At 32.7% G+C, this 27,468-nt stretch overlaps 2 protein-coding genes across 2 annotated transcripts in view; both read right to left on the bottom strand.

Moving 5' to 3' along the window:
• The window catches only part of LOC127707379 (TPR and ankyrin repeat-containing protein 1-like), a 129,916-nt gene extending 119,411 nt beyond the window's left edge, over positions 1-10,505 (bottom strand). The window contains exons 1-3 of the mRNA XM_052211867.1: positions 10,307-10,505; positions 6,853-6,952; positions 3,157-3,404 (exon numbers count right to left, since the gene is read on the bottom strand). Of these exons, the coding sequence (XP_052067827.1) occupies positions 3,157-3,404; positions 6,853-6,898 (294 nt within the window). The 5' untranslated portion in view covers positions 6,899-6,952; positions 10,307-10,505. The remainder of the gene's footprint in view (positions 1-3,156; positions 3,405-6,852; positions 6,953-10,306) is intronic.
• Positions 10,506-18,333: 7,828 nt separating this feature from the next.
• LOC127707392 (TPR and ankyrin repeat-containing protein 1-like) overlaps positions 18,334-27,468 on the bottom strand; it is a 59,254-nt gene continuing 50,119 nt past the window's right edge. The window contains exon 21 of the mRNA XM_052211873.1: positions 18,334-23,495. Coding sequence (XP_052067833.1) covers positions 23,340-23,495 — 156 coding nt within the window. The 3' untranslated portion in view covers positions 18,334-23,339. The remainder of the gene's footprint in view (positions 23,496-27,468) is intronic.

Below are 27,468 nucleotides of genomic sequence, written 5' to 3'. Positions count from 1 at the left end.
ATCTTCTAATCTTTCATAAAGTCTAAGGACACACACTATTTATGGAATATAGAATAAACTGCTTCGCTGAGCGCAGCTGGATACGCCCGCAGAGGTCCAACCCTGAACAGTTAGGGCAAAAATGGATACAATATTCAAGCTTGATACAGGTCTGAATTTGGATTGTAATTAAATATTTGACATAAATATATAAAAAATATTTAACTGAATAAATGTAGTCAAAGAACTTGAAATTGGTTATATGAATTGAATTTATATTCAATTAAAGATTTCTTGCTGTTGTGCAATACACTGTGCTGTTGCGCAATACCTAGTAATCTGTTGTCAGACTATAAACAACTAAAGTTCAATTAATTCTCAATGTCATATTAGAAATTTATGAAAATCAAAAGGGAGCTTACATCAATAGATATAAACAATTCACCAAAGTTTCATGAGAATTGCTGACAGCATTTTTGAGTTATTGTCCAAAAACTGGATCATCCCCCTTTTTTAATGAATAAAACCCCATAACTCAGAAATGTAAAATGTAAAATTTATAAAATTCTAAAGGGAGCTTACATCAATAGATATAAACAATTCACCAAAGTTTCATAAAAACTGCTGAAAGCATTTTTGAGTTTTTGTCCGAAAACTGGAAAATCCCCTTTTATGAATAAAACCCTGTAACTTGGAAATGTAAAATCTAAAATTTATAAAAATCAAAAGGGAGCTCATGTCAATAGATATTAACAGTTCACCACAATTTCTTGCAAGTTGGTGAAAGCATTCTTGAGTTATTGTCCGAAAACTGGAAAATCCCCCTTTTTTTAATGAATAAAACCCCATTACTCGCAAACGTAAAATCTAAAATTTATAAAAAACGAAAGGGAGCTCAAGTCAATAGATATAAACAATTCACCAAAGTTTTATGCAAATTGGTTAAAGCGTTTTTGAGTTAATGTCCGACATGTTGACGATGGACGGACAGACGGACGGACGGACAGAGGTATACCATAATACGTCCCGTAAACGGGCGTATAAAAACACTCAACGAGTGACCAAACAACACATTATTGCGAACCATTCCCACTCAATTAATATCAATATATTTTTAATCTGTTCAATATAAACACTGATTTAATCATAAAAAGATGATATCTGACAAAACTTTCAGCATTGTTCCTATTGAAATTTTCATTTTTTTTATGTTTTTGTTTAGTTACAGAATATATTTAAGAAGGCCTTAATTTAAACATCGTCATTTTCCAGTTTTAATTTGTCAAACACACACTTTTTTGATTAAATCAGTGTTTATATTGAACAGATTGAAAATATATTGATATTGAATAAAATACAACATCACATGCTTTTTTTAGTTAAAACATGTATTTTCATCTATTTAAAAGATGTTTTTTTACTCAGGTAATTTAATCAATGAGTGATAGATTTCTCTTAGAAGAAATTTAAAAGTCCCAGTGAATAAACTACACAGAGAACAATAGCTATTGTATTTATTCAATGGGACAATAGAACAGACAAAAGTTTAAATAGCTTACCAAGAGCAGATGACTCTGGAAAACTTTCATTTGGTTCGCAATAATTCACAAATGTGTGTAGCTCATGAGTTAAGGTTCATCAAAAGGAATTGAAAAATATGTCTGTGTTTACACCACAAAATCTATTACGAGTACAGACAAACTGATGCATCTAGGAAAGTTTTAAGGCATGGCAGTACCTAGATATATAAAAGTTATATGTAGTCTATGTTTCAGAAAATTAAAAACTTACCTGGATTTTGATGTGCATTATTTTCCAGTGAGCAGAAGATAGCAAAATAAACACACATGAGTTTTATTTGATATGGTCCACTCAGTTACACAGTTTAAATCACCTATTGTTTTCAGATGTCTATTGTCCATCTATTGTCCATTTGAATCAATACTACTCACAACATTTATTATATGAGGGGAGCTTCTCAAACCTCTTTCCCAACTTAGTTAATTTTTGCACCTTCTGCAGGAATGAAAACTAGAGGCTCTAAAGAGCCTGTGTCACTCACCTTGGTCTATGTGCATATTCAACAAAGGACACTCTCCAACAGTGTAGATGAGAATAGAATTCATGACAAAAATCTCTGTTTTGTTGATCTGGTATTTCTGATCATTTAGTCTGTTTAGTTTCTCTCTATCTTCTCTAGTTTTTGCTCAAAACACAAAAAAGTGTAAAAATCCTCATCTAAGGGCAACCCCTCCTATAAAGAGTAACAGTCTACTAACTATATCGGCAAAATTTGACTTGTTATTAGATCTTGTCTTGCTGATCATTTTTGTGATTTAAAGTCTCTATTTATCTATTATAATTTTTATCATAAAAGGCAAAACGCAAAAAAAAAGGTAAAAATCGTCATTAAAGGGCAATAACTCCAATAAGGAGTCGTCGGACAATTTCCTCCATGTTGTCTAAATTGTGGAACTTGTCTTGCTGATCAGTTTTGCTTCATTAAGTTTCTATCTTTCTATTATAATTTTTATGACATAAGGCAGAAATGCCAAAAAAAATGGTAAAAATCATCATCAAAGGACAATAACTCTAATAAGACGTCTACTGACGATTTCAACCATGCAAACTTATTTGTAGAACTTGTCTTGCTGATCATTTGGCCAGGTTAGCTAAAAAATGATTAGCAAAATCAAGAAAAATTTATAATTTTCTGACACATAAAATGCATCTAAAATTCAATTATCTAGTTCCTGCCATGCCTTTAAACTTTTCCAGATGCACAAGTTTGTCTGTACTCAGAGTAAAATTTGTTGTGTAAATACGGCCATATTAGCCAAAAGGTTATTATGAACCTTAATTATCAGTGTTGTTCAATCACAAGTTGATTATTTTTTGAATTTTAATTCTTGGATTAGTTATTCGTTTTATTTCATTGACTGTGGGTATTTTAATGGAAAAAAAGTTGAAATTACAATGAACTATATCTTTATCTACCATTCCCAATTCATTTTGAAGTATAAACATCATCAACAATGTCTTGACAACACCCATTGTTGAACAACATCAGAGGAGTGAAATTATCAGATTTATTTTACATGTGAAATTATTGGTTTTCATTTCACTGGGAAATTACAATATTTCATTGCAACCAATGTAATTATATATGTTAATTACTTTTATCCAATATGGAAAACCATTGATACTGGTCATGGCATCAGCCATAGCTTCTGTATATCTCCTCATTTTCAGGAGAACCATCGATCTGTTACACAGTAGTTTTGGCATCTCCTCTCCAACAAAAGGTATAGCACATGCTACCTTTATTGCATAACTATAGTCATCATAGGCTCCAGCATAGTCCTGTTGTTGTAATTTACTCTCTGCTGACTGCTTACAATGTTGAATCATAACAGTAGCCCCAACTTGAAAAATAAAAGACAGAGAAAGGTTGCATAATAAACATGATAAGGGCCTCAATTGCCACCAGGTGTGGCAAAAATCAGATGGTCCAAAGTAAGGTTAAGCCATGGTTTTCCTTTATTATTTCAATGGAGTATTTTATAATGGTATCTCTCAGGCTAAGTGAACAATGTAGTGTATTTTGGTTGTATGTCTGGGTATTTTATTTAAGGAGTCTTCTGGTGTTAGTGGTTTCTGTTGTCTAATTTACTGTCTACTAATTTTGGTGATTCCTGTTATGCCTTCTATGTATTATATATGTATTATTGGTATATATAAATATGCCTACTACATGACCAACTTCATAAAATACACAAATATTCAAAAAGGAGGTTCCTTACAAAAAAATATAGTGTGTGATAAGATTTTGTGAGGGAAATCATTGATAGCTATTCCATGGTTAACTTAAAAGCTTTTAATGACAATACCACTGAATTAATCAGAATGTAAGTTTTTGCAGTATTTTAGGAAATGAATTTGCTATGTATCTGTGTATCATTTGTTAATAAATGAATGCTTTAATAAGGTATATTTGCTGTTAAAAGTCAATAATTTTCGTTCACTTTTGAAGCTCAAACTTCCTAGTTTTTTTTAAACACCCTAATGAGTGATAAAAAGACTATGCCAATACAGATACATAGGTTTTTGTATTTCAAGCAAAATATTTTGTTCTATTATTATTTGGTGGTAATCATAAAGAAATTATCTTAAAAATTATCATTGTCTCCCTATTAACCCCTAACACATATTTCATTGAAGACCTGTTGGTGACCTTCTGCTGTTGTCTGTTCTGTGGTCGGGTTGTTGTCTCTTTGACACATTCCCCATTTCCATTCTCAATTTTATTTGATATGAACTGGGCATTGTTATTATAGAATCTTATTATTAGAGGGAGTTATATTATTATTGCTAAACCCTAACATGTTAACCTGTTGATTTTTTTCTGTGTGTACTATTTCAGAATGTGAAATTTTATTCTGGAACAAGAATTGTTTAACAATGCTCTGAATTTAAAAATAAATTAAGAAATCAAATTAATATTGTTTGTAGTTAAAATTAACTATTTAGGTTATGATTTGACTTTTCCTTCCACTATCTATATTATATGCTCAAGTCTAAAAACAAATAATTCATTGATTTACTCAATATACAAATATGATAACAAGAGTGCACACGCTGAAATGTCTCGCCTTCTTTACTAATCATTGATATTATGTTGATAGTCCTAAATATAAAGCTTTATTACAACTGTCACATAAACTTAACATTAACCAAGTAAACTAAACATTGACCAATGAACCATGAAAATGAGGTCAAGGTCAGATGAACCATGCTAGGCAGGCATGTACAGCTACCAATTCTTCCATACAACAAATATAATTGACCTATTGCTTATAGTTTAAGAAAAACAGACCAAAACACAAAAACTTAACACTGAGCAATGAACCTTGAAAATGAGGTCAAGGTCAAATAAAACCTGTGTGACTACTAAATAGATCATAAAATATTTCCATACACAAAATATAGTTGAACTATTGCATATAGTATTAGAAAAAAGGACCAAAACTCAAAAAACTTAACTTTGACCACTGAACCATGAAAATGAGGTCAAGGTCAGATGACACCTGCCCGCTAGACATGTACACCTTACAATCATTCCATACACCAAATATAGTAGACCTATGGCATACACCGAATATACTAGACCTATTGCTTATAGTATCTGAGATATGGACTTGACCACCAAAACTTAACCTTGTTCACTGATCCATGAAATGAGGTCGAGGTCAAGTGAAAACTGTCTGACGGGCATGAGGACCTTGCAAGGTACGCACATACCAAATATAGTTGAACTATTGCATATAGTACTAGAAAAAAAGACCAAAACTCAAAAACTTAACTTTGACCACTGAACCATGAAAATGAGGTCAAGGTCAGATGACACCTGCCCGCTAGACATGTACACCTTACAATCATTCCATACACCAAATATAGTAGACCTATGGCATACAGTATAAGAAAAACAGACCAAAACACAAAAACTTAACTATAACCACTGAACCATGAAAATGAGGTCAAGGTCGGATGACACCTGCCAGTTGGACATGTACACCTTACAGTCCTTCCATACACCGAATATACTAGACCTATTGCTTATAGTATCTGAGATATGGACTTGACCACCAAAACTTAACCTTGTTCACTGATCCATGAAATGAGGTCGAGGTCAAGTGAAAACTGTCTGACGGGCATGAGGACCTTGCAAGGTACGCACATACCAAATATAGTTATCCTATTACTTATAATAAGAGAGAATCTAACATTACAAAAAATCTTAACTTTTTTTTCAAGTAGTCACTGAACCATGAAAATGAGGTCAAGGACATTGGACATGTGACTGACGGAAACTTCGTAACATGAGGCATCCATATACAAAGTATGAAGCATCCAGACCTTCCACCTTCTAAAATATAAAGCTTTTAAGAAGTTAGCTAACGCCGCCGCCGCCGCCGGATCACTATCCCTATGTCGAGCTTTCTGCGACAAAAGTCGCAGGCTCGACAAAAACAATATTTTGATATTCAAAATGTCATATAAACTGAACTTTGTTCAAAGTTCCTTATGTATAGCTGAAAAATTTGATCGTTCAAATATACATCTATATCCTGTTTAGGAAAAACTGGTTATTTGAAAACAGATTAATTTGTATAACTTTTTACACACATAAGCCATGCATGTACAGTAATTCAATTGAACATCAAACTGGACAATTTCATATTTTTTTTATCAATGAAACAAAATGTATGAAAAGTTCGATTTGCCAGTTTTTACTTTTTCATAAAATTTGTGTAATACAGAGAATTTTTGCTATAAAAGAATAGAATTTTCTTCACCAATTCAGGAACTTTACAGAATAAGCCCATTCATCCTTTTAAAAAAGTTACTATTTTGAAGAGAACCATTGAAACATAGTTACACATGTCTTCACAAGGTAAAATGTTTTTGTGTTTTATCAGAATATGCATTTTTCAGTCTTATTATGCTGCTATTATTCAATTTAACCCAAATGTGAACAGTGAGTAAATGAATTCAAAATATAACTTGATATGCCTATTTATCAATGCAAATAGTAAATATGATGTTTTAAAACCAGATGTGTCTACTTCACCAAATTGCATTAGATCATTTGTATTAGAACATTTGTCATGTTGTTTTTATTGTACATTTCCTTTGTGCATTTGTGTGCTAAAACTTCAGAATTAAATAATATCCAGTGTACTAGAAAGGTTGTACTGCATGTATGTTTGAAGTGTGAACTACATTAGAGGTCATCTCTCTAAGAGCTGTCACTTTTGGTATTTCCTGCGTGTGATGCTTAATAGAGATTTGATTGTGAAAACTTTCCATTACCATTTTCTTCAAACTGGTCACGTTCTGGAGGTGTATAATAGGCCATGACTTCTCTTCTTTTTAATCTTTATATCAGACATCTGACAGCATGTTTTCATTGCTGAAAAGAAACAGAACAGGTAAGTCAGGATTCAAGATGATGTAATTAACTGTCATCATTCAACAGTTCAAGGTTGGATATTGCTTTCAGTCACTGTGAGCATTCTTTGATAAATTTTATTTTGTTTAATGTTACTTGAATTTGTGTTTTTGTTGTCTTTCAACACAATATAATTCCACCAAATTCTATATATGTCTGTTCCATGTCAGGTGCCAGTAATTCTGTGGTTGCCGATGGTTGTTGTCTGTCATATTTGTTGTAAATCAAGCCATTAGTTTTCTCATTCGACTTTTTTTTAAATTTTGTTAATACAGGGCCTTTTTTTAGCTTCATGCCCATTATCATTAATCATATATTGTTTTTCAATTTTAACTACTTTAACACGCATAAAAGTATATCAAACTCAGTGCGTGCCATTAAGTTGACATCTACAATCGATCAGTGTTCTGGGGAAGTCGGTATTATTGCAGTATATAAACAGGAATCAACCAAAACAGGACTTGTAGCAAGTCTTAAATGTTTAATATGAATTGAAATTGGGTGTCTATTTGTGATCACTAATGAATAAAATGATTAAAAGCAATAACACGATTGTTCTTCATAAATATATACATGATATACCCAGGGCTCCATACTTTGACCGATACCATACCTATGTAAATAATAATTTGGAATTTTGAATGAACCTAGACAAACTTTGACCAACTGAAAAAACCATCAAGGACAACCAAGAACATGCATGGCCAACATTTCGTGAGAGTGACTTCAAACAAAATCAGACACATTAAAATTCAGTTTCATACCAAACACTATTAAAGATTGGAACCAGCTACCACCATATATTTTCATCAAAATTCAGACAGCAGAAGAACCAGCTAAAACTTTCTGTGATATTGTAAGGGGGCCCCACTTAAGTAGATTACTTGACGCAAATGCGGTGTATTAATGATCCTTGGATGTATCACTGTATACATATCAAGATCAAGACTTTGAAATTTTGTCTCATAACCAATGTCTAAGCCTTTATAAAGGCCATTAAATCCTTTGACTTCCAACTGAATACATATTTCTGAGGATCTTCTCCTACCTGTATACATGCATATGCTGAAATTAGCTTTGAAAATACAACAAATGGGTAATGCAATTATTGTCGTACATACTCAAATTTCTTGTTAGATACAAACAGATCATAGTTTACCATGTTTATTAGGAGACAGAAGGTTTCTTAGTCCGAGATTACTCTGACGTCTAACGACCCCAGCTTGTCTGGCTAAACAGCCATTGGACGTCAGGGTAATCTAGGACTAACATGAGGGTACCCAAATTGCACCTATTTTGACAGTTTTTTCACCTACGCTTTTTTACAATCCAGACAACAGTCTTAATTCTGTGTTTATTTTGTAGATGTATCCTAATTTACTATATAGTTACACCAATTTAATTTTGAATCCATATTGATCGAATCATAGAAAAATGGGTTCGAACTGACCTCCAAGCGATCCATGATTCTGTTATGAGGAGTACCCAAATTGCATCCATGCTTAAATTCACATCCTTAAAAGTTGTATAACCGATGTTTTGTTTCATTTCTTCAAATATTTTGAACAATTTGACATAAGTCCATGCTCACTATTCATTTTTTAAGAAATGGATGGGTGTAACATATTTTATTTGCTTATTTATAAAAGATGACTTTTTGTGAACGTCGCATGGTGATGTTTCCGTAGATTTTACTTTTTCCAGTAAATGCTGCATCTGTTGATAAAATTGAGAATGGAAATGGGGAATATGTCAAAGAGACAACAACCCGACCAAAGAGCAGACAACAGCCGAAGGCCACCAATGGGTCTTCAATGCAGCGAGAAAATTCTGCACCCGGAGGTGGTCCTCAGCTTGCCCCTAAATAAAATTGTGTGCTAGTTCAGTGAAAATGGACGTCACACTAAACTCCAAAACATATAAATGAACTAAAATTAAAAAACATACAAGACTAACAAAGGCCAGAGGCTCCCGACTTGGGACAGGGGCAAAAAAGTGGCGGGGTTAAACATGTTTTGTGAGATCTCAACCCTCCCCCTATACCTGTAGCCAATGTAGAATAAACAAACACACAGCTATACACACAGTAAAACTCAGTTTAAAAGAAGTCAGAGTACGATGTCAGAATAGGTAACAAAAGAAACTAATCAAAATGACAATCATCGTGATCATGACAATGATACATAAATTAACAAAGGACTACTAGCAGTTACTGACATGCCAGCTCCAGACCTCAATTAAACTGATTGAAAGATCATGTCTTCATCATATGAAAATCAAGTACAATCCCTCCAGTTAGGGGTTTAGTATCATACCATCATAAAATATATGAGAAGAACATAACCTGTATCATGCCAACAACTGGTTTTAGAATAAATGTGTCTACTTCCGATGCAAAGACCCTATGAGTGAATCAATATTAATACCAAAATATGCAATCCTTAATGACTTGACAACAGTATCGTAACTATATCCTTTCCGAATAAGTCTGTTTAAAGGTTTGGTTAGCTTTTGAGGTGAATGCCGACATTTTTGTGCTTTGTAAAGAATATTACCATAAAATATTGGATGTGAAATACCTGAACGTATAAGATGTCTGCATGTTGATTTATCTTTACAAATTATGTCCTTGTACCGATGATAAAATTTAGTAAATGTTTTGACTAGTTTGTGATATCGAAAACCCTGGTGTAATAATTTTTCAGTAATACAGAGATTTCTTGCGTTGAAATCAAATACTTTGTTACATACACGAGCTAATCGAACAAGTTGAGATATATAAACACCATAAGATGGCGACAAGGGAACGTCACCATCTAAAAATGGATAATTAATAATAGGAAATGAAAAATCATCTCTTTTTATCATAAATTTTGGTATTAAGTTTCCAGTTAAAGATAAAGATATCAAGATCCAGGAAAGGGCAGTGTTCATTGTTAGTATTAGCTTTATTTAAAGTCAGTTCGGCAGGGTAAATCTCTTTAGAGTACATACTGATATATACTGTGAACGTTTTGTATATATTTACCTATGTTTTAAGACGTGAATAATGTAAAATCATAAAAATACAAATTGTTTAGTCTCAAAGAAAACCTGTAAGATTTCCGCAGCTATTTTTGTGGAATAGGTGCAATTTGGGTACTCGGTGCATATTTGGGTACTGTGACGTTAGAGGTTTCTTAAAAATCATTCTACTTTCATTTTCCTGTAATGCTGTATGGCGAGTTCGTAAATTTAGCTGATAGAAATTAATTTGGAATGAATGATTTTAAATTCTCTCTGTTGTATCCTATCTAAAACATGTAAATTCTATACCTGACACACTTTGCTTGTCTCAGTATCACATAGAACATCTTTGTTTTCTTCGTCTGTTTCCCGCCATTGTGCCACACGTAAATCGATTTACTTCCCCTGTTTTGAAATTGGATCATCATCACTGAGCTCGTGACTTCCGACATAGGACGATCTGGAAGAGGGTCTGGATGAGATTTTTTTTTTTCTTTTCTTTTCTGTTCTGTTTTTTTTTTTTATTATTATTTCTTAAACCAATTTCCCAGTTTTCCCAGTCTTTAGAAATTTATCATTTTGCCCATTATTTTATCGGCTTTTCATTTTAGCAACGTTTTTATCTCAGGCTCTGCGGTGAAGTCAAGCCGAATAAGGTATCGCCAAATAAAGTGTCCAATCTAATTAGAATGATCTAGAATATGATCAAATATAGAACTCTGATTTCGTTATCCTCTTGTATATACGAGAACGAGTTGTTATAGATTTTAATTTTAATCATAGTGAATTATAGGCCTAGGCCTATGTTAGTTATACCTGAGACTACTATTCTCAGGTTATACAAAAAAATAGTTATTTATTAAGATTTTGCATTAAATACGAGACAATTCAAATTAAAACTCAACATTTCAATCAATCAATTAATCGAAAAAAAAGCTTGAAAATCATCAAGTTAGATTAAGCAGAGACATATATACACATCTGGATTAAGTTGATGCATATGTAGGCCTACAAAACAGCAGAGCCATATAAAAAATGACAAGAAATTCAAAACTTATATATTATGTCTCTGAAAACAGTGAATGAATCAATGATTTATTCTCATAAACTAATGACATATAGTTATAGAGACAATGATATTATGTCTATCAGAGACATGTCTCTGATATTATGTACAATCAGAGACATTTATAAAATATGTCTCTGGTACAATGTATGTGAAGCTAGCTCCCGGTTCGTTATACGTTATTCAATATCCAACACTGAAGCTGCTAACAGTCGGTTTAGTCTGAGACTACTATAACACAGTAGTCTCAGGTTCAGTATTCAAATTTTCAAAGTTGAAAGTAATAAAAATGTAAATATAACGTGTACAGTGCATGTGTGAACGAATGATATAATGATAAACCAAGAGAAGAGACTTTCGCATCGACAGCTTTAGCTGTTTAGTATATCGACGCTAACAATTTTTCTAAAACTGTAATATTACTTGAGAAAAATAGTATACATAATTTTAAGGTGTTTGTATTTTTCCACCAAAATACCGGAAAATATTTTTTCTGAAGTTTCATTTTCTTAAGATTTACAAAACAAAATATAATGATACGCGTCACCGTCGGATTTAAGCCGAGCCACAGTGACGACACAATCTATCATTTCCTGACATCTCCCTGTCTCGACTGGTAAACGGTGACAACCACCACAGCTTAATATACAAAACATATGCATACAATATTCAATGGTAAACTAGACCATATAACTATATGGAATCGGCCGCAGAGGCTGACATAGGGGGCGCCCAAGCCCTCTTTTGGAGCTATATTTATGGCAAATGCAGACTTTTTACCTGTTCCACTCCAAATGTGCCCCTTACAAAATCCTAGATCCGCATCCGCATAAATCTTCAAATTTAAAATGTGTTTTAAATATTCTATAGCATATACCATGTATACCTTTCACTGAGAGGTAGAATAAATATTTTGATCAGGGTCCATTCCTGTATCAATTGGTCTTTCAATTTTTGTTCTCAACATTTAGAAATCCACATAGCAGAAAACATAAGCTAAGCAGAGCGCTTAAAACCAACATAGATGAAGACATAATATTTCAATCATTTTAATTGAGGTCTGGAGCTGGCATGCCAGTAACTGCTGGGAGTCCTAAATTTGTTGCATTATGTTATCATTATCATTTTGTTTAGTTTCTTCTGTTACCTATTCTAACATCGGACTCGGACTTCTTTTATACTGAGTTTTACTGTGTGTATTGCTGTGTTTTTGTTTATTCTACATTGGCTAGACGTTTAGGGGACGGGTTGAGATCTCACAAAATATGTTTAACCCTGTCCTAAGTCAGGAACCTCTTGTCATTGTTAGTCTTGTACGTATGTTTTTTTTTTTTTTAAATTCCGGTTCATTTATATGTTTCAGAGTTTAGTGGGACGTCCGTTTTCTATGAACTAGTAAACATTTTTGTTCAGGGGTCAGCTGAAGCCCGCCTCCGGGTCCGGGTGCGGGATTTTCTTGCTGTGTTGAAGACCAATTGGTGGCCATTGGCTGTTTTTCTGCTCTTTGGTCGAGTTATTGTCTCTTTGACACATTCCCCGTTTCCATCCTCAATTTTATAGACACTATGATAAACACAAATTACATACACACCTTATTTATGCTTACAAAACATTGTTCTCGGAAAATATGACCTTTCTGGTCCAGTGGCTGATTCAGGGAAGGGCGTATAGGGTATACGCCCATTGATTGAACAATCGAATTTTTAGCATAAAATTGTACGAAAAATTTCAGTTCAGTAAATATTCAGTTTTCTGGAATTGCACCCCTTTTACAAATCCTGGACCGAATACTATCAAGGTGTATCTTCTGTTAGGTAAAACAAACGGCATGTCGGGATAATGACATGCAATGTATAACTATCTGGGAAAAGATTTAAACCAACATTTGACCGTTTGGATGATAAATATAAAAATAAGAAGTTGTGGAATGAATGCCAATGAGACAACTCTTCACAAGAGACCAAATGACACAGAAATTAACAACTATATGTCACCGTACGGCCTTCAACAATGAGCAATGCCCAAACCGCATAGTCAGCTATAAAAGGCCCCGAAATGACAAATGTAAAACAATTCAAACGAGAAAACTAACGGCCTAATTTATGTACAAAAAAATTAACGAAACACAAATATGTAACACAGCAACAAACGACAACCACTGAATTACATGCTCCTGACTTGGGACAGGCAAATACATACAGAATGTGACGGGATTAAACATGTTAGCGGGATCCCAACCCTCCCCTCACCCGGGACAGTGGTGTAACAGTACAACATAAGAACGAACTATAATAAAATGCTCCGCAGGGCGCAGCTTGATACGACCGCAGAGGTCGAACCCTGAACAGTTGGGGCAAGTATGGACACACTATTCAAGCTTGATATAGCTCTGAATTTGGATTGTGATTAAATATTTGACACAGCATAGGTTTCTGACACAGAATGAATGTGGTCTAAGAACTTAAAAATTTTAAATTGGACATTTACCTATTATGGTCCAATATCTAAAATCTAAATACATGGTTAGATTCAGCATATCAAAGAACCCCAAGAATTCAATTTTTGATGAAATCAAACAAAGTTTAATTTTGGACCCTTATGACCTCAATGTGGACAAAGTTGATAACGGGGACCAAAAATCAAAAATCTAAATGCATGGTTAGATTCAGCATATCAAAGAACCCCACATATTCAATTTTTGTTGAAATCAAACAAAGTTTAATTTTGGACCCCGATTTGGACCAACTTGAAAACTGGGCCCATAATCAAAAATCTAAATACATGTTTAGATTCAGCATATCAAAGAACCATAAAAATAAAATTTTTGTTAAATTCAAACTAAGTTTAATTTTGGACCCTTTGGACCTTAATGTAGACCAATTTGAAAACGGAACCAAAAATTAAGAATCTAAATACACGGTTAGATTCGGCATATCAAAGAACCCCAATAATTAAATTTTTGATGAAATCAAACAAAGTTTAAATTTTGGACCCTTTGGACCTCAATGTGGACCAATTTAAAAACGGGGCCCAAAATCCAAAAACTTAATACACGATTAGATTCAGCATATTAAAGAACCCCAAGAATTCAAGAATAAAACCCCATTGAAATTGATCAAGAAATAAGCAATTTATACGAAGTATCTTCTTTTGCACAATACTGTGCAATTGAATATTTCTTGCTATTGCGCAATACTGTACAATTGACAATTTCTTGCTATTGCGCAATATTGTGCTATTGGATATTTCTTGCTATTGCGCAATACTGTGCAATTGAAGATTTCTTGTTATTGCGCAATACTGTGCAATTGAAGATTTCTTGCTATTGTGCAATACTGTGCAATTGAAAATTTCTTGCTATTGCACAATACTTATTATATAATAATTTACACATCCTGTTTGGTGTGTATCTCCTACCATATCATTATTATTTGCTTTTAAATATTAATCAGAAATAACCAACTTAAAATGGAAAATTTTAAAAGAAAAAAAAAAAAAGGAAAAAAAGAAAAAAAAAGAAAAAAAAAAATCCCCCCCCCCAAATTTTTTGAACCCCCTTATGATTCATCACCCCCAAACTCAATCCCAGCCTTCCCTTTGTGGTATGGTACCTTGCAGTACAATTTCAGAGAGATCACTACACTTGAACACAAGTTATTGTCTGGAAACTAGAAAAATGCTTATTTTTGGCCCCTTTTTGGCCCCCAATTCCTAAACGTTTCGGGCAATTACCCCCAAACTCAATTCCAGCTTTCCCTTTGTGATATGGAACCTTGTAGTACAATTTCAGAAATATCCAAACACTTACACACAAGTTATTGTCATGAAACTAGAAAAATGCTTGTTTTTTTCCCCTTTTTTGGCCCCTAATTCCTAAAATTTTGAGGCAATTACCCCCATAATCAATTACAGCCTTCCCTTTGTGATAAGGAACCTTGTGGTACAATGTCAGAGAGATCCATACACTTACACACAAGTTATTGTCTGGAAGTTACAAAAATGCTTATTTTTGGCCCCTTTTTGGCCCCTAATTCCTTAACTGTTAGTACCATAACCCCCAAAATCAATCCCAACCTTCCTTTCGTGGTATTGAACCTTATGGTAAAATTTCATGGAGATCCATTCACTTAAACTAAAGTTAGAGTGCGAAAACCAATGTGTCTTCGGACGACGCCAGACGACGACGACGACGACGACGACGCCAACTTCATACCAATATACGACCAAAAAATTTTTAATTTTTGCGGTCGTATAAAAATCAGTTGAAAAAGGCTTGAATATGCATGATATGAACGTGTATCACCTTAAGACGATGTGACGCATATCACCCTGACCTTCGTGTGAGCTTGACCTTGGACCTCAAGATCAAAATCGTGACTGGATTTCTAAGAAACTTGATTGCGATCAGGCGCTCAGGCCCGATGAGTGGGGATTCTCTTGATCCAGTAACAATTACAAAATTCAGGTTGTTTTAATCTTCAATATGAAATGTTAGAAATGTCAAATAGTTTTAGTTTTTGTGGTCTTCGGCTGTTTTCTGCTTTTTGGTCGGGTTGTTGTCGTCTTTGACACATTCCCCATTTCTATTCTCAATTTTAATTTTAGTAGTTGCAAATACTTGCTAACAAAAAATAAAAGATAGTTATTTCAATAGAAACAGCTAATTATGTTCTCGATGTTTTACTAACAAACGGTAAAGAATTATGACGAAAACACGCACCGAACGTACAGAAAAAACAATCGACGAACGGTACAAAACGCACAAACGTTGTGCACGATGTTTCTACAACACGACGTTACACCAAAAATGGGACTTCAAAGAGTGTTTTCTGAAATTCTGACGTCGATTAATTAAATTTGTTAGTTTCATTCGTTTTTTTTTAATATGTTATGGGTTGATTCTGTCTCTGTTATTTTTGAGATGTATTTTTACCATGAATTACCTCAAGTTGTAGAAATCGATTAACAATGTTTACCCTTAATTCCCCTTAAAATGCTGTATTGTCGTAAATAATGTAGGAAGGCAAAATGGGACGGAATTATTAAATATACAGTTTTCCATAAATAAATTAAAACATAATTTTAGAAGCACAAAACTTTAATCACAGGCTGCTAAAATTTTATGGTGCATATCATTGTAAATTTTCCATACCTTGATTCAACCCCAATACAAATATATCCGACACTCTGCAAGTAAATCATTTTTTTTTACCCTTGATTAATTTGAAATGAATTGTACTTTCCTTGACACAAAATTTGTCGAAATACAGCCCTTCAATTATTTGAACCCCAGCTTCAAAATTATTTCCCCAGTCATCTATAGTTTCTTGCTTAAGTTTTCTAACGTCTGATGTACTTTTTAAATTTTAGAAATCTTCTCCTGGATCGTCCGTAAAAACGGGGAATACAATCCCGGGTTGTATTATTTCAATGAAACTGTTTTCGTCAATGTTTGCAATTAGTCTTTCAGTTACCTCCGTTTCATGCACAAATTTATTTTGACGAAAAGGTCCGGCTTCGCTAGTACATGAATTAGTTTCAGTACGACAGTTATAACATGAGTAGCAGGACAAGTCGCGAACGAAAACTTTTCGAGTACTTGTACTTTTAATTTGGTGAATGTACCTTACTGAAGGGGCGACTTTAAATGATCTATATCTATTTCAGGGTACTTCCGCAACATAACGAAAAATTCACCTTTAACATAAAGAGGACTGTCTTGGTGTCTCCAAATTGTCTTTGCAAAAGTTGTACATATCATTCGCATTCTGAATCAAACATTTGCCTCTAGCAACAATAAATCACTAAAAGCTAAAAATGGTTATAAAATATCAAAATTTAATCTGTGTCGAATCTATGTTCCGAGTTTGTCAATATGCGCTATTCTTTTTTCGACAGCCTTTTTCCAAATTTCACCACACAATTTGTTTTTATTATCAGGAACATTTAATTGAAACAAATTTAGCACATGCAACGTCGGAAATAAGCGTTTTCGGATTTTTCGACGTTTTCACCCGTTTGGACAAAATGTCTACCGTTTTGTAATGTTTCGTAGCATTTTATTCCTTTCAGACCCAAGCATGTAGTTAATATAAAACAAATCTAGGCATTGTGTACTCTTCGTGTATCTAACTTTTGTTTTTATAAATTAAAAATAACTTATTGAAATATCAGGTAAAAAACCCGCATTAATTGCTTTGACAAATGAAATATCAACTTTGACAAAATGACTACCGCTTGAAAAACGACTGTAAAGAGAAGATTTTATAGAATCTACAATATTTGAACTCACGAACAACGAGGCAAATATTTGTACTATTGGTAGATGTTATTATTATCTTACCATTTTTAGACATTTTCTGCTATATCTACTTATGAAATACACTTTCAGTCGTTGAGTCAACGAAAAACGTCGTTGGACATTTTTCTTATTCCAGCTTAATATGCAGCCGCCGAGTCAAATGAAATTTGACAAAATAATGACCTAATTGTCACAAAGAACCGACACATGTCGTTGTTCTCGCCAAGTTTCATGAAGATCAGAGAATAAGAAATAGGATCACTATACACATAGATATAATACCCATATCTATGGCTATTATATCTATGCTATACATAAGAGTTAAAACAGTTGTTCAAAAATGTAACGTTGGACATCCGTTTTTTCACATATAGCTTTGTTGTTTTAATCCTCAAATATACTAGATATTACTAAACATATGACCAAGAGCTATAAGAACATTATTGAAAACATATACTGACTTTGTTTTTATAGTGGTTAGTGTTTGCTAACATTTTTTTTTTTGTTTTGCGGAGGAAATGTCGAAGATTCTTTTTTAAATCCTATGGGTTGTAGGAACAGCGTGCGTAACGTTACAACGTCCGGAATCAACCATACGTTGGTTATATTCAAGTAAGCATCTACAACAAGTTTGCATTTCAAATAGTAAATATCATCAATATTAAAGTCATTAAAAGACTATTTTCAGTTGTTGCATGTCGAATTATCATATAAAACAACAATGAAAATTTATCGCACCTCTAAAAATTCCACATCAGAAATGATCGCACTTACAGTGATATATCACCGCATTTATAGTTAAAATGAATCGCATTCAGTAATCAATATTATGGATTCCGCTGCTTTACTTACACTTTTTTGGACTTTAATCCTGTTATTATACATTAAAAAGTTATATTCTAATGAAATTGTGTTAAAACATACACTCAAATCAATTATTTTGTGTTTTCAAAAAGTAAACAAACGCAGTTTTTCCCTTCATCCTTTATTCTACAATAGTAATACTCTTCTGACGGAATGATGTATATGTTAGCGGCAATAAGTGAAATAAGGCATTAAGCTTAAATCCTAGGCAATAAGCTAACGCATAGGCATTAAGCTTATTGCCTGAAATTTCCAGGCATTAAGCTTATTTCCTGAAATTTGATGATGATTATTCAACCTATTGCCAAACCTCATTTCAGGCAATAAGTTAATTTTAGGATTTTTGTTTATCTCCCAAATACATGTTATTCGGTGAAATATTCTTGATGAATAACATTTAAAAAATTATATTCCAAAATTAATATAAACTGATTTTAAAGATCTACAATTTTTTCGCATTCAAAACAGAACTTACTCGTATTTCTTTGTGTTATGCTCTTTAATGGTCGAGCCGGTTTGAGCTGGTCAAAAATAGACAACTTAAGATATGAAATTTTGCAAGTCACATCATCTTTTCATCTGTTTTATTGCATTATGTAAATTTACTTGTAAACCAATCTTGTCTTTTCACTTCTTAATCTGGATTATTAGCATTTAAGCAACAACAAATTTCTTGAATCTTTGCGGAATATAAATTTGAATCAGGGAAAACAAAGGTCATATACCCAAGGCAAAAGTACAATGATTATTTGGCAAAGATTAAACTTTCAAAATTAGAAAAAAGGCAACTATAGACTATAAAAATTTAAAATGGTATGACAATGTTTTACCATTGGAGGTTTGAAAGACTGGTAACTAAAGTAAAAGAGAATGATGAGGGAAATTTCAAAGTTTATTTTATTCTAGAGGAACTGTATGGTATTTTGGGAAAAACATAAAAAGAAATATCTCAAAGCAGCCTATTATTATTATAGACCGTAGAATTAAACAACCTATTATGGCTTTGCAAACATTTTCCATGATTCCATGATTCCATTGTAATATTTCTTCCATTTTTTTTAAATTGTAGCATGATAAAATGTGCATAGTAGTTAAACACGTTTTATCCAAAGAGTTTTGCAGAAGAGGACCAGTTGATTTAATCGATTTCCAATCAAAGATGGAAACTATGTTTTCTTATGGTGTACCAAAGATCACCTAAACAATAATTATATTACTAGAGCTCTTACGTCAAAAAATGCTTCAAAGGTGAACTTCTAACTTAGTTGGTGTTTTCACAATATTTGGTGTGCAACATAAACAACAAAGTGACAAAGGTCGTGGATTTAAAGCTAAGGTTATTTCTAAATTAATGCAAATGTGGCCAGAACTAGTTACTGTTCACGGGAAGCCAATACATCTCCAATCACAGGGTTGAATTGAGGGGTCAAACGGAATATTCATGACATGCTTGCTGCATGGATGAGGAACAACGAATTAACAGTGGTCATATGGAATCAAATTTGTCTATATACAAACGATATACGGCTCAACACAAAGGTACTGGACGATAACCAGGTTCAAATGCTAGAAAAAAGGGAAAACTGTGAAATAGTCTGCGCCATAACTCCGCACCAATTTGTAACAAATAAATTTCAATACAATTTTCTATCAATATATAAATAAGTAGTTGAAGTACGATTGCCATTGAAACAACTATCCAACAAGTTTTACGTATTTTTAAGAGGTTTATTCAATGAGTTTCAACATCCATATTTTACTTATAATTTTATTTCATGTAATTGACATTCAAACTTCAGTTCTTATTATTCTATTATGTACAAAAGATATTTTAACTTTTTATTTACTCTCATTTTCATTTTAGGCATTAACATTAATGCCTGGACATAATTTTCAGGATTTAAGTGAAATTCCTAACATTATTTAGGCAATAGACTTACTGCCTAGGCGTTAGTTTATTGCCTAGGATTTAAACTTAATGTATTGCCGCTAACACATATATAAATAGACAACATTACACTAAATATTTCAGAAGTATTTCAAAATATGATTAAAAATATTCAGGATATAAAATTCATAATATTTGATTATTTTGGGTCGTTTTTTAACATATTACACTCGTTATTACCAGACATAAAAGAGGATAACAAAGCACTTTACTGGGAATTTACTTTAGAATTTTTTTTATACTGCATATTTTATTGAATTTCATATCAAATTCAATTTTACAAAGCTATTCATAACACTTCAAAAATTATTCTGAATGGCCAGCTTGGAGAGGACATTTGGAAAAGGAAATATTTTTGATTATCTTTTATTTGTTTTTCAGTAGTCAGGATTTTACATACCCCCATACACTATCACCTGACAAGGGTATCAAGGGGTTAAATATAGAAAATAATGCAGTATGCAATATGTATCCCTGACTAATTGATTTTTACAATAAAAGTATTTAAGGTTACATATAAATTGTATTTGATTAATATCTCTCTGTGTTTCTCTCATACATTACTAATACATGTACTTTTCACTCATCTGTTTTGCTACACTATGTATCATACTGACTTTTTAAAACAATTATATTAAAGACAGACATAACTTTAAGTAAATACTAAGCTGACTGTCATACGCCACATTTTTAAACATGAAATAAAATTTCACTTAAAATAATGAGATTTTACAAGAAACCAGAGGGACATCAGAAGACAATAATACTGAATTTTTTCAGTGCGTTTGTGTACAATGTATATGTACACAGAAAATAGAATTATTGGGAACTATATTTGAGAGTTTATCGATGAAGTAGCTATCCTGGGAACATCCTGTTTGGTGAAGTCGGATCATTAGGAAAGAATTAGAATAGTTCCAATCTTTTGAAAAGAACACAACTTTACAAAGCACTAAATGCATACAGTTGCAGAAATCATAAGCAAGTTTTTTTTTTTTTTTGGGGGGGGGGGGAATTAATACGTATCAATCATGTCAATTGTCAGCAGGACAAATTCCTGTGAATTACAACTTAATTTATTAAGATTTGATATAATATTAATATTTAATTTTTTTTTTTGCTTAGGGGTCAGCTGAAGCCCGCCTCCGGGTGCAGGATTTTCTCGCTGTGTTGAAGACCCATTGGTGGACTTCGGCTGTTTTCTGCTTTGGTCGGGTTGTTGTCTTTTTGACACATTCCCCATTTCCATTCTCAATTTTATTATCCTGGGAACAGGATATCTGACAATATATATGTTCCTGAAAAATATGTTTTCAAATCATATTGTCAGTTTTAAATTTTTTATTGTATATTTTATCAAATAAGAATACGTTCAAAAAGGTTTATCTTTTGAAGTTCCTGTATAAAATCAAGGTCTAGTAGATAAAGGGACTTGAAACTATAATTATTTTAAAAATTTGCTTGTAATTTGCTTTGGAACATTTCCATGTTCAAATACTGACAAACAATTTTCTTATTCCACTAATGGTTGCTTATTCATTTCGATAAAAAAATAATTTTATATGAAATTGAAGATGAATGGTTGTAAGGTGGCATAGTGTATGTCCTCTAATCTTTTTATAAAATTGTATTTATTATTTTGTTGTGTGAGGATCGACCTTTTTCCCTTTTTGATGCATTTTTTAATATTTCAATTTTGTAACACGGTATTTATATTTTGGACTCTCCTGAGTATTTTCCCTTGATTTGTATTTTCTTAATTGATTTATGAGATTTGAACATTAGGAAAAACATTGTTGCCTCTAATCCATATTTTTAGTAGTTCTTTTTTAATTTCCTTTTACTTAAAATTTGTAATTAAAGATTTTGATGCGGATGGAACGAAGAATTTTCAAAGAAGTAAAGTGTTCTTTTTAACTTTTTTTTTATTTCAGTATTGTACAAATGTTTGTCCTGTATTCAAATATACAAATACCTTAAAATTATAATATAATCAGAGAAGACATGCATACATTGTATGGGGCCTTATAGATAGAGGTATTTACACATACTTATTATATGTTTTTTGTTTTTGGTTTGAGAGTTCCTGATATAGGTATATAATGGAAAGCACTTCAGATGTACCATTTTCAAAAAGTTTTAGAGTTATGCATTTTTGCCTATTGTTTCAAGCAAGGATGCATATGACAATAACAAATGATTTATACAAGTCTGTATAGAAGCCAATTTAAAATTCATATTTCGTTTACAATCAAAATTCGCTGTTTACGTATACCCAGGGAAACCACGAAAATTTGTATATCGCGATAATAAGGAATCCACAATACATTGTAATGAAGAATAAACGAATTAATAATTTTATAAGACTAATGTGAAGTCTTCCATGCTTTGAGCAGTTTACCATTAACTTAAAATAAAAACCAACCAGATTCTGTGCTATAAATTACATACATAAATAACAATATGACAGAGATAACTTAGCTGTTTTCTCACCATCAGATATAGGCTACAAAAAGCCTGTATTCATCACCTATTACCTTTACATAATTTTAGCATAGCCACTCTTGATGTTTCGACACCCAATTGTTTAAATCTCATTTAGGGGGTGGGGGATGGGTTGTAATAGATAGCCACATCCATTGTCTGAATATGTAACGTACAAGATAGGACTTGATATAATAATGTGCATTAATTTATTAAGAACCCCATTGGAATAGAGGAGAAAAATAATTCAATCTATTACTAATGAAATAAGTTATTTCTAAGTTTAGTGCAATCAACTCCTATACAGTTTTGTTTTCTTTCATAAATAAATCAATAAAATTGTGTTCGACTTTTAGCCCAATGGTATCTTCCTCTTCTTTTTTAACCAGATTAATATCTAAATGTAAATATATGCTTTGAGTTCGGTATTTAAGTGAACAGATGGGAGTAAATATTTGTCAAATGAAATAGTTTTAAATGGTTAGCAGGAGCAATATTTGATTATAGCCACATTTGTTTACATATATCACAGTAGTATCAGGGAAGATGCTTTTTGAATAATTTCCAAGTGATTGACAAGGCAGATGGATGTACAACAGACACCGAGTAGTGTCAATAAATGGTATTTGCCTTCAATGCTATCATGCCATGATTTGGAAAAAAGCACAGGGTAATGTTATTAGTTATGTTTTCCATTTTTCTTTCTCTTTCTTTTGCTCTTCTCATCTCTTCTAATAAATGGCTCTTCAACAACTGGCACCACGTCATCTTCAACATCCTCATCATAATCATCATGGTCATTAGTCTTAGAAAGCTTACCTTGCTTAGCTGATACCTAAAATAGGAGAGAAAAAAAAACGAAAAATTAAGACCCAGGAGAAAACTATCAATTGTGAGTAACAAATAATCATTCATTCATCGAGTATATAGAATCAGAAATGAGTTCTGTAAAAATAACTCGAACAAAGGAGTTGTTCAGTGTTTTACAGAACTCAAAAACTAAAATTAAAGAAGAATGTGTCAATGGTACACAGCTGCCCCTGTTTGTAAATATACAAGAGTCAATGTACTGATTCAAACCTTTTGACGTATTGTTTTCTGTGAAGTGTGATTACATTTGGTTATGTATGCTGTTATTAGAGATTGCTTGGAGGTTTGAGTGCTCTTTGTTCAATAACAAACAGTAATGAGGTTATTTTAGAATGGTGAAAGTTACGCAACCCAAACAAGAACTTGATCTGTGTTTGGTGGTAATAAGCAATACGAGTTTTGCTTTTTGCTCTATGTTGGAAGGCCTCACTCTGACATTGAGATGAAGAACAGCAATAAAAGCGCTGTTTTTTTGCTTTAGTGATTTTTGCTGTGCATGTGCTGATTTGGGTCTTGGATCAATACCCCATATCCTTTGTTTTTCTATTGTATATAAGGTTAAAAAATTTGGTTGAGGCAAAGTAAAGTTATAGTGCGGAAACGGCAAATTCGCCAAATATTTTCTTTTACAAAGGGACATAACTCAACAACGGTGAAAGAGACGCCTCTCAAATTCGAAATTAATCTGTGTTTGGTGGTAATTAGCATAGTTTATAAGTTTTATAACATTTTGTTATGGCAAACTTAAGTTGGAGAACGGAACCCAATTTTCGGCTATGTTGACTTATTTGTAGATCTTATTTTGCTGAATATTAGTAATATTCATTATTTCTCTCTATCTATTATGGTTTATTCAAAAGTAAGTAAAATCTTTTCTCAAGGGCAATAGCTCCTATAAGGGTTCAATTGACGACCGGACATGTAGATTTATATTTTATATATTTTTTTTGGAACTTTTTACTTTTTACATTTTTCTTTCTCATTTATAGTTTCTACAAAAATGGGTAAACAAGTCTTTCAAGGGAAATAACTCAGATAAGAGATCAACTGACGATTGCTGTTAACCTTTCTGTCCATCTCTTGTACATGTACAAATCATTGACTGTACCTTTAGACCTAGTATTACCAGTCGGGTTTGAATCCCCAAAGTTCTAGTAAATTTATGATGTAAAATATTATTCAAGTTACATTTTTTGATCATATAGCTCTTCAACTGTTTCGGTTCTTATACATCCTGTACTTTCAAATATTCGGCTTTGAGCATTGATGAAGGTAAATTCAGAAAAGCGCTTCATACGCATGGAATTTATAACTTGTTTTTTAATTTTTTTTTTAACATCATTCCAATACATCACATTATATTTTACACACTAAAATTGAGAATGGAAATGGGGCATATGTCAAAGAGACAACAACCCGACCAAAGAGCAGACAACAGCCGAAGGCCACCAATGGGTCTTCAACGCAGCGAGAAAATCCCGCACCCGGAGGTGGTCCTCAGCTGGCCCCTAAACAAAATTGTGCACTAGTTCAGTGAAAATGGACGTCAGTCTTAAATCCAAAACATATAAATGAACTAAAATTAAAAAACATACAAGACTAACAAAGGCCAGAGGCTCCTGACTTGGGACAGCCACAAAAATGCGGCGGGGTTAAACATGTTTTGTGAGATCTCAACCCTCCCCCTATACCTCTAGCCAATGTAGAATAAAGAAACACATAGCAATACGCACAGTAAAAATTCAGTTCAAAAGAAGTCCGAGTCCGATGTCAGAATAGGTAACAAAAGAAACTAAGCAAAATGACAATGATACATAAATGAACATAGGACTACTAGCAGTTACTGACATGCCAGCTCCAGACCTCAATTAAATTGATTGAAAGATTATGTTTCATCATATGAAAATCAAGTACAATCCCTCCCGTTAGGGGTTTAGTATCATACCATCATAAAATATATGAGAAGAACATAATCCGTATCATGCCAACAACTAGTTTTAGAATAAATGTGTTTATTTCTGATGCAAAGACCCTATGAGTGAATCAATATTAATACCAACATATGCAATCCTTAATGACTTGACAACAGTATCGTAACTATATCCTTTCCGAATAAGTCTGTTTAAAGGTTTGGTTAGCTTTTGAGGTGAATGCCGACATTTTTGTGCTTTGTAAAGAATATTACCATAAAATATTGGATGTGATATACCTGAACGTATAAGATGTCTGCATGTCGATTTATATTTACGAATGATGTCCTTGTACCGATGATAAAATTTAGTAAATGTTTTGACTAGTTTGTGATATCGAAAACCCTGGTGTAATAATTTTTCAGTAATACAGAGATTTCTTTCGTTAAAATCAAATACGTTGTTACATACACGAGCGAATCGAACAATTTGAGATATATAAATACCATAAGATGGAGACAAGGGAACGTCACCATCTAAAAATGGATAATTAACAATAGGAAATGAAAAATCATCTCTTTTATCATAAATTTTGGTATTAAGCTTCCCGTTAAAGATAAAGATATCAAGACCCAGGAAAGGGCAGTGTTCATTGCTAGTATTAGCTTTATTTAAAGTCAGTTTGGCAGGATAAATCTCTTTAGTGTACATACTGAAGTCGTCATTATTGAGAGCCAATATATCATCTAAATATCTAAAAGTGTTATTAAATTTTTGAATCATATGTTGTTTCGATGGGTCTTTGCTGATTTTAGTCATAAATTGTAACTCATAACAATACAGAAACAGGTCCGCAATAAGTGGTGCACAGTTAGTCTCCATGGGAATTCCAATAACCTGACGATATACGGAATCTCCATAGCGAACAAAAATGTTATCTAGTAAAAATTCAAGGGCAGTTATAGTATCAAAGCAGGTCCAATTGACATAGTTCTTTTGTTTGTTGTTACTAAAAAATTCCATAAAAAAGTTTGAACATATATATTCGCATTCCAACTTTTTAAATGCCCATTTAATAAGGTGTGTGAATTTTTTCTTAATAAGATTATGAGGCAACGTGGTATATAGGGTAGAAAAATCAAAACTTTGAACAGATTCGAAATCACCAATATAAGCATGCAATTTATCAAGTACTTCCAACGAATTTTTGACACTCCAAAAGTAATTAATTCCACTATTTTCAAAGGCCTTATTTGAACAATTTATTACCAGGTTTTTGATTGTACCAAGTGTACTAGTAAGTAGAATAGATAGTTTAGTAGTGGAACAATGGCTTAAAGACGAAATAAATCATATTTGTAAGGAGTTTTGTGCAGTTTCGGAATCCAGTACATAGTGGAAACTTTCATTGTATTTGGTTCTGCTAGTAAAGAGGTAGCTAAAGTTTATGTTTGTTACAGATGTCATTTCCCGAAAATGGAGTCAGTTGGAATGTTGGTGAATTCGTGATTTCCTTTTGTAGAACATCAATGTAAAATTTACGTCAAACAATAATGATATTGTTAGCAACCTTATCAGCCGGGACAAAAATATATTCCTTGGCGAGTTCTTTTAGCTTATGTTTGATACGGGAAATTGGGCTATTATGGTTGTTGTTAGGAGTAAAATGATCTTCAAAATGTTGAATACGTATATCAACTATTTTCATTACCGAATTAAAAAAAGAATCTAATTATTTCTTGTCAGCTTTTTCTCGTTTTATCCATTTAGAGCAGTAAGTACGGAGTGAGTCGTGGATGATGTTACGACACTCATTCCAATTAATAATTGACGGGGGACGATATTTAGGTCCTTTACTGAGGAATGATTTCAACTCTTGGTCACAAGTATACAGGACCCAAAAGATAAGGCAACTTAATATAAAGATTCCATGGAAGGATTTATTCCTTGGCATAAAGGATTCAATTATACATTGAATTAGCTCAGTTACGGTAGTCAGTGCTTCGTTTATTGTATGATTTGTAACAT

This window comes from Mytilus californianus, unplaced genomic scaffold, assembly GCF_021869535.1.
Source record: "Mytilus californianus isolate M0D057914Y unplaced genomic scaffold, xbMytCali1.0.p SCAF_1, whole genome shotgun sequence".
NCBI classification, from domain to species: domain Eukaryota; kingdom Metazoa; phylum Mollusca; class Bivalvia; order Mytilida; family Mytilidae; genus Mytilus; species Mytilus californianus.
This window is presented reverse-complemented; position numbering and strand designations above follow the sequence as displayed.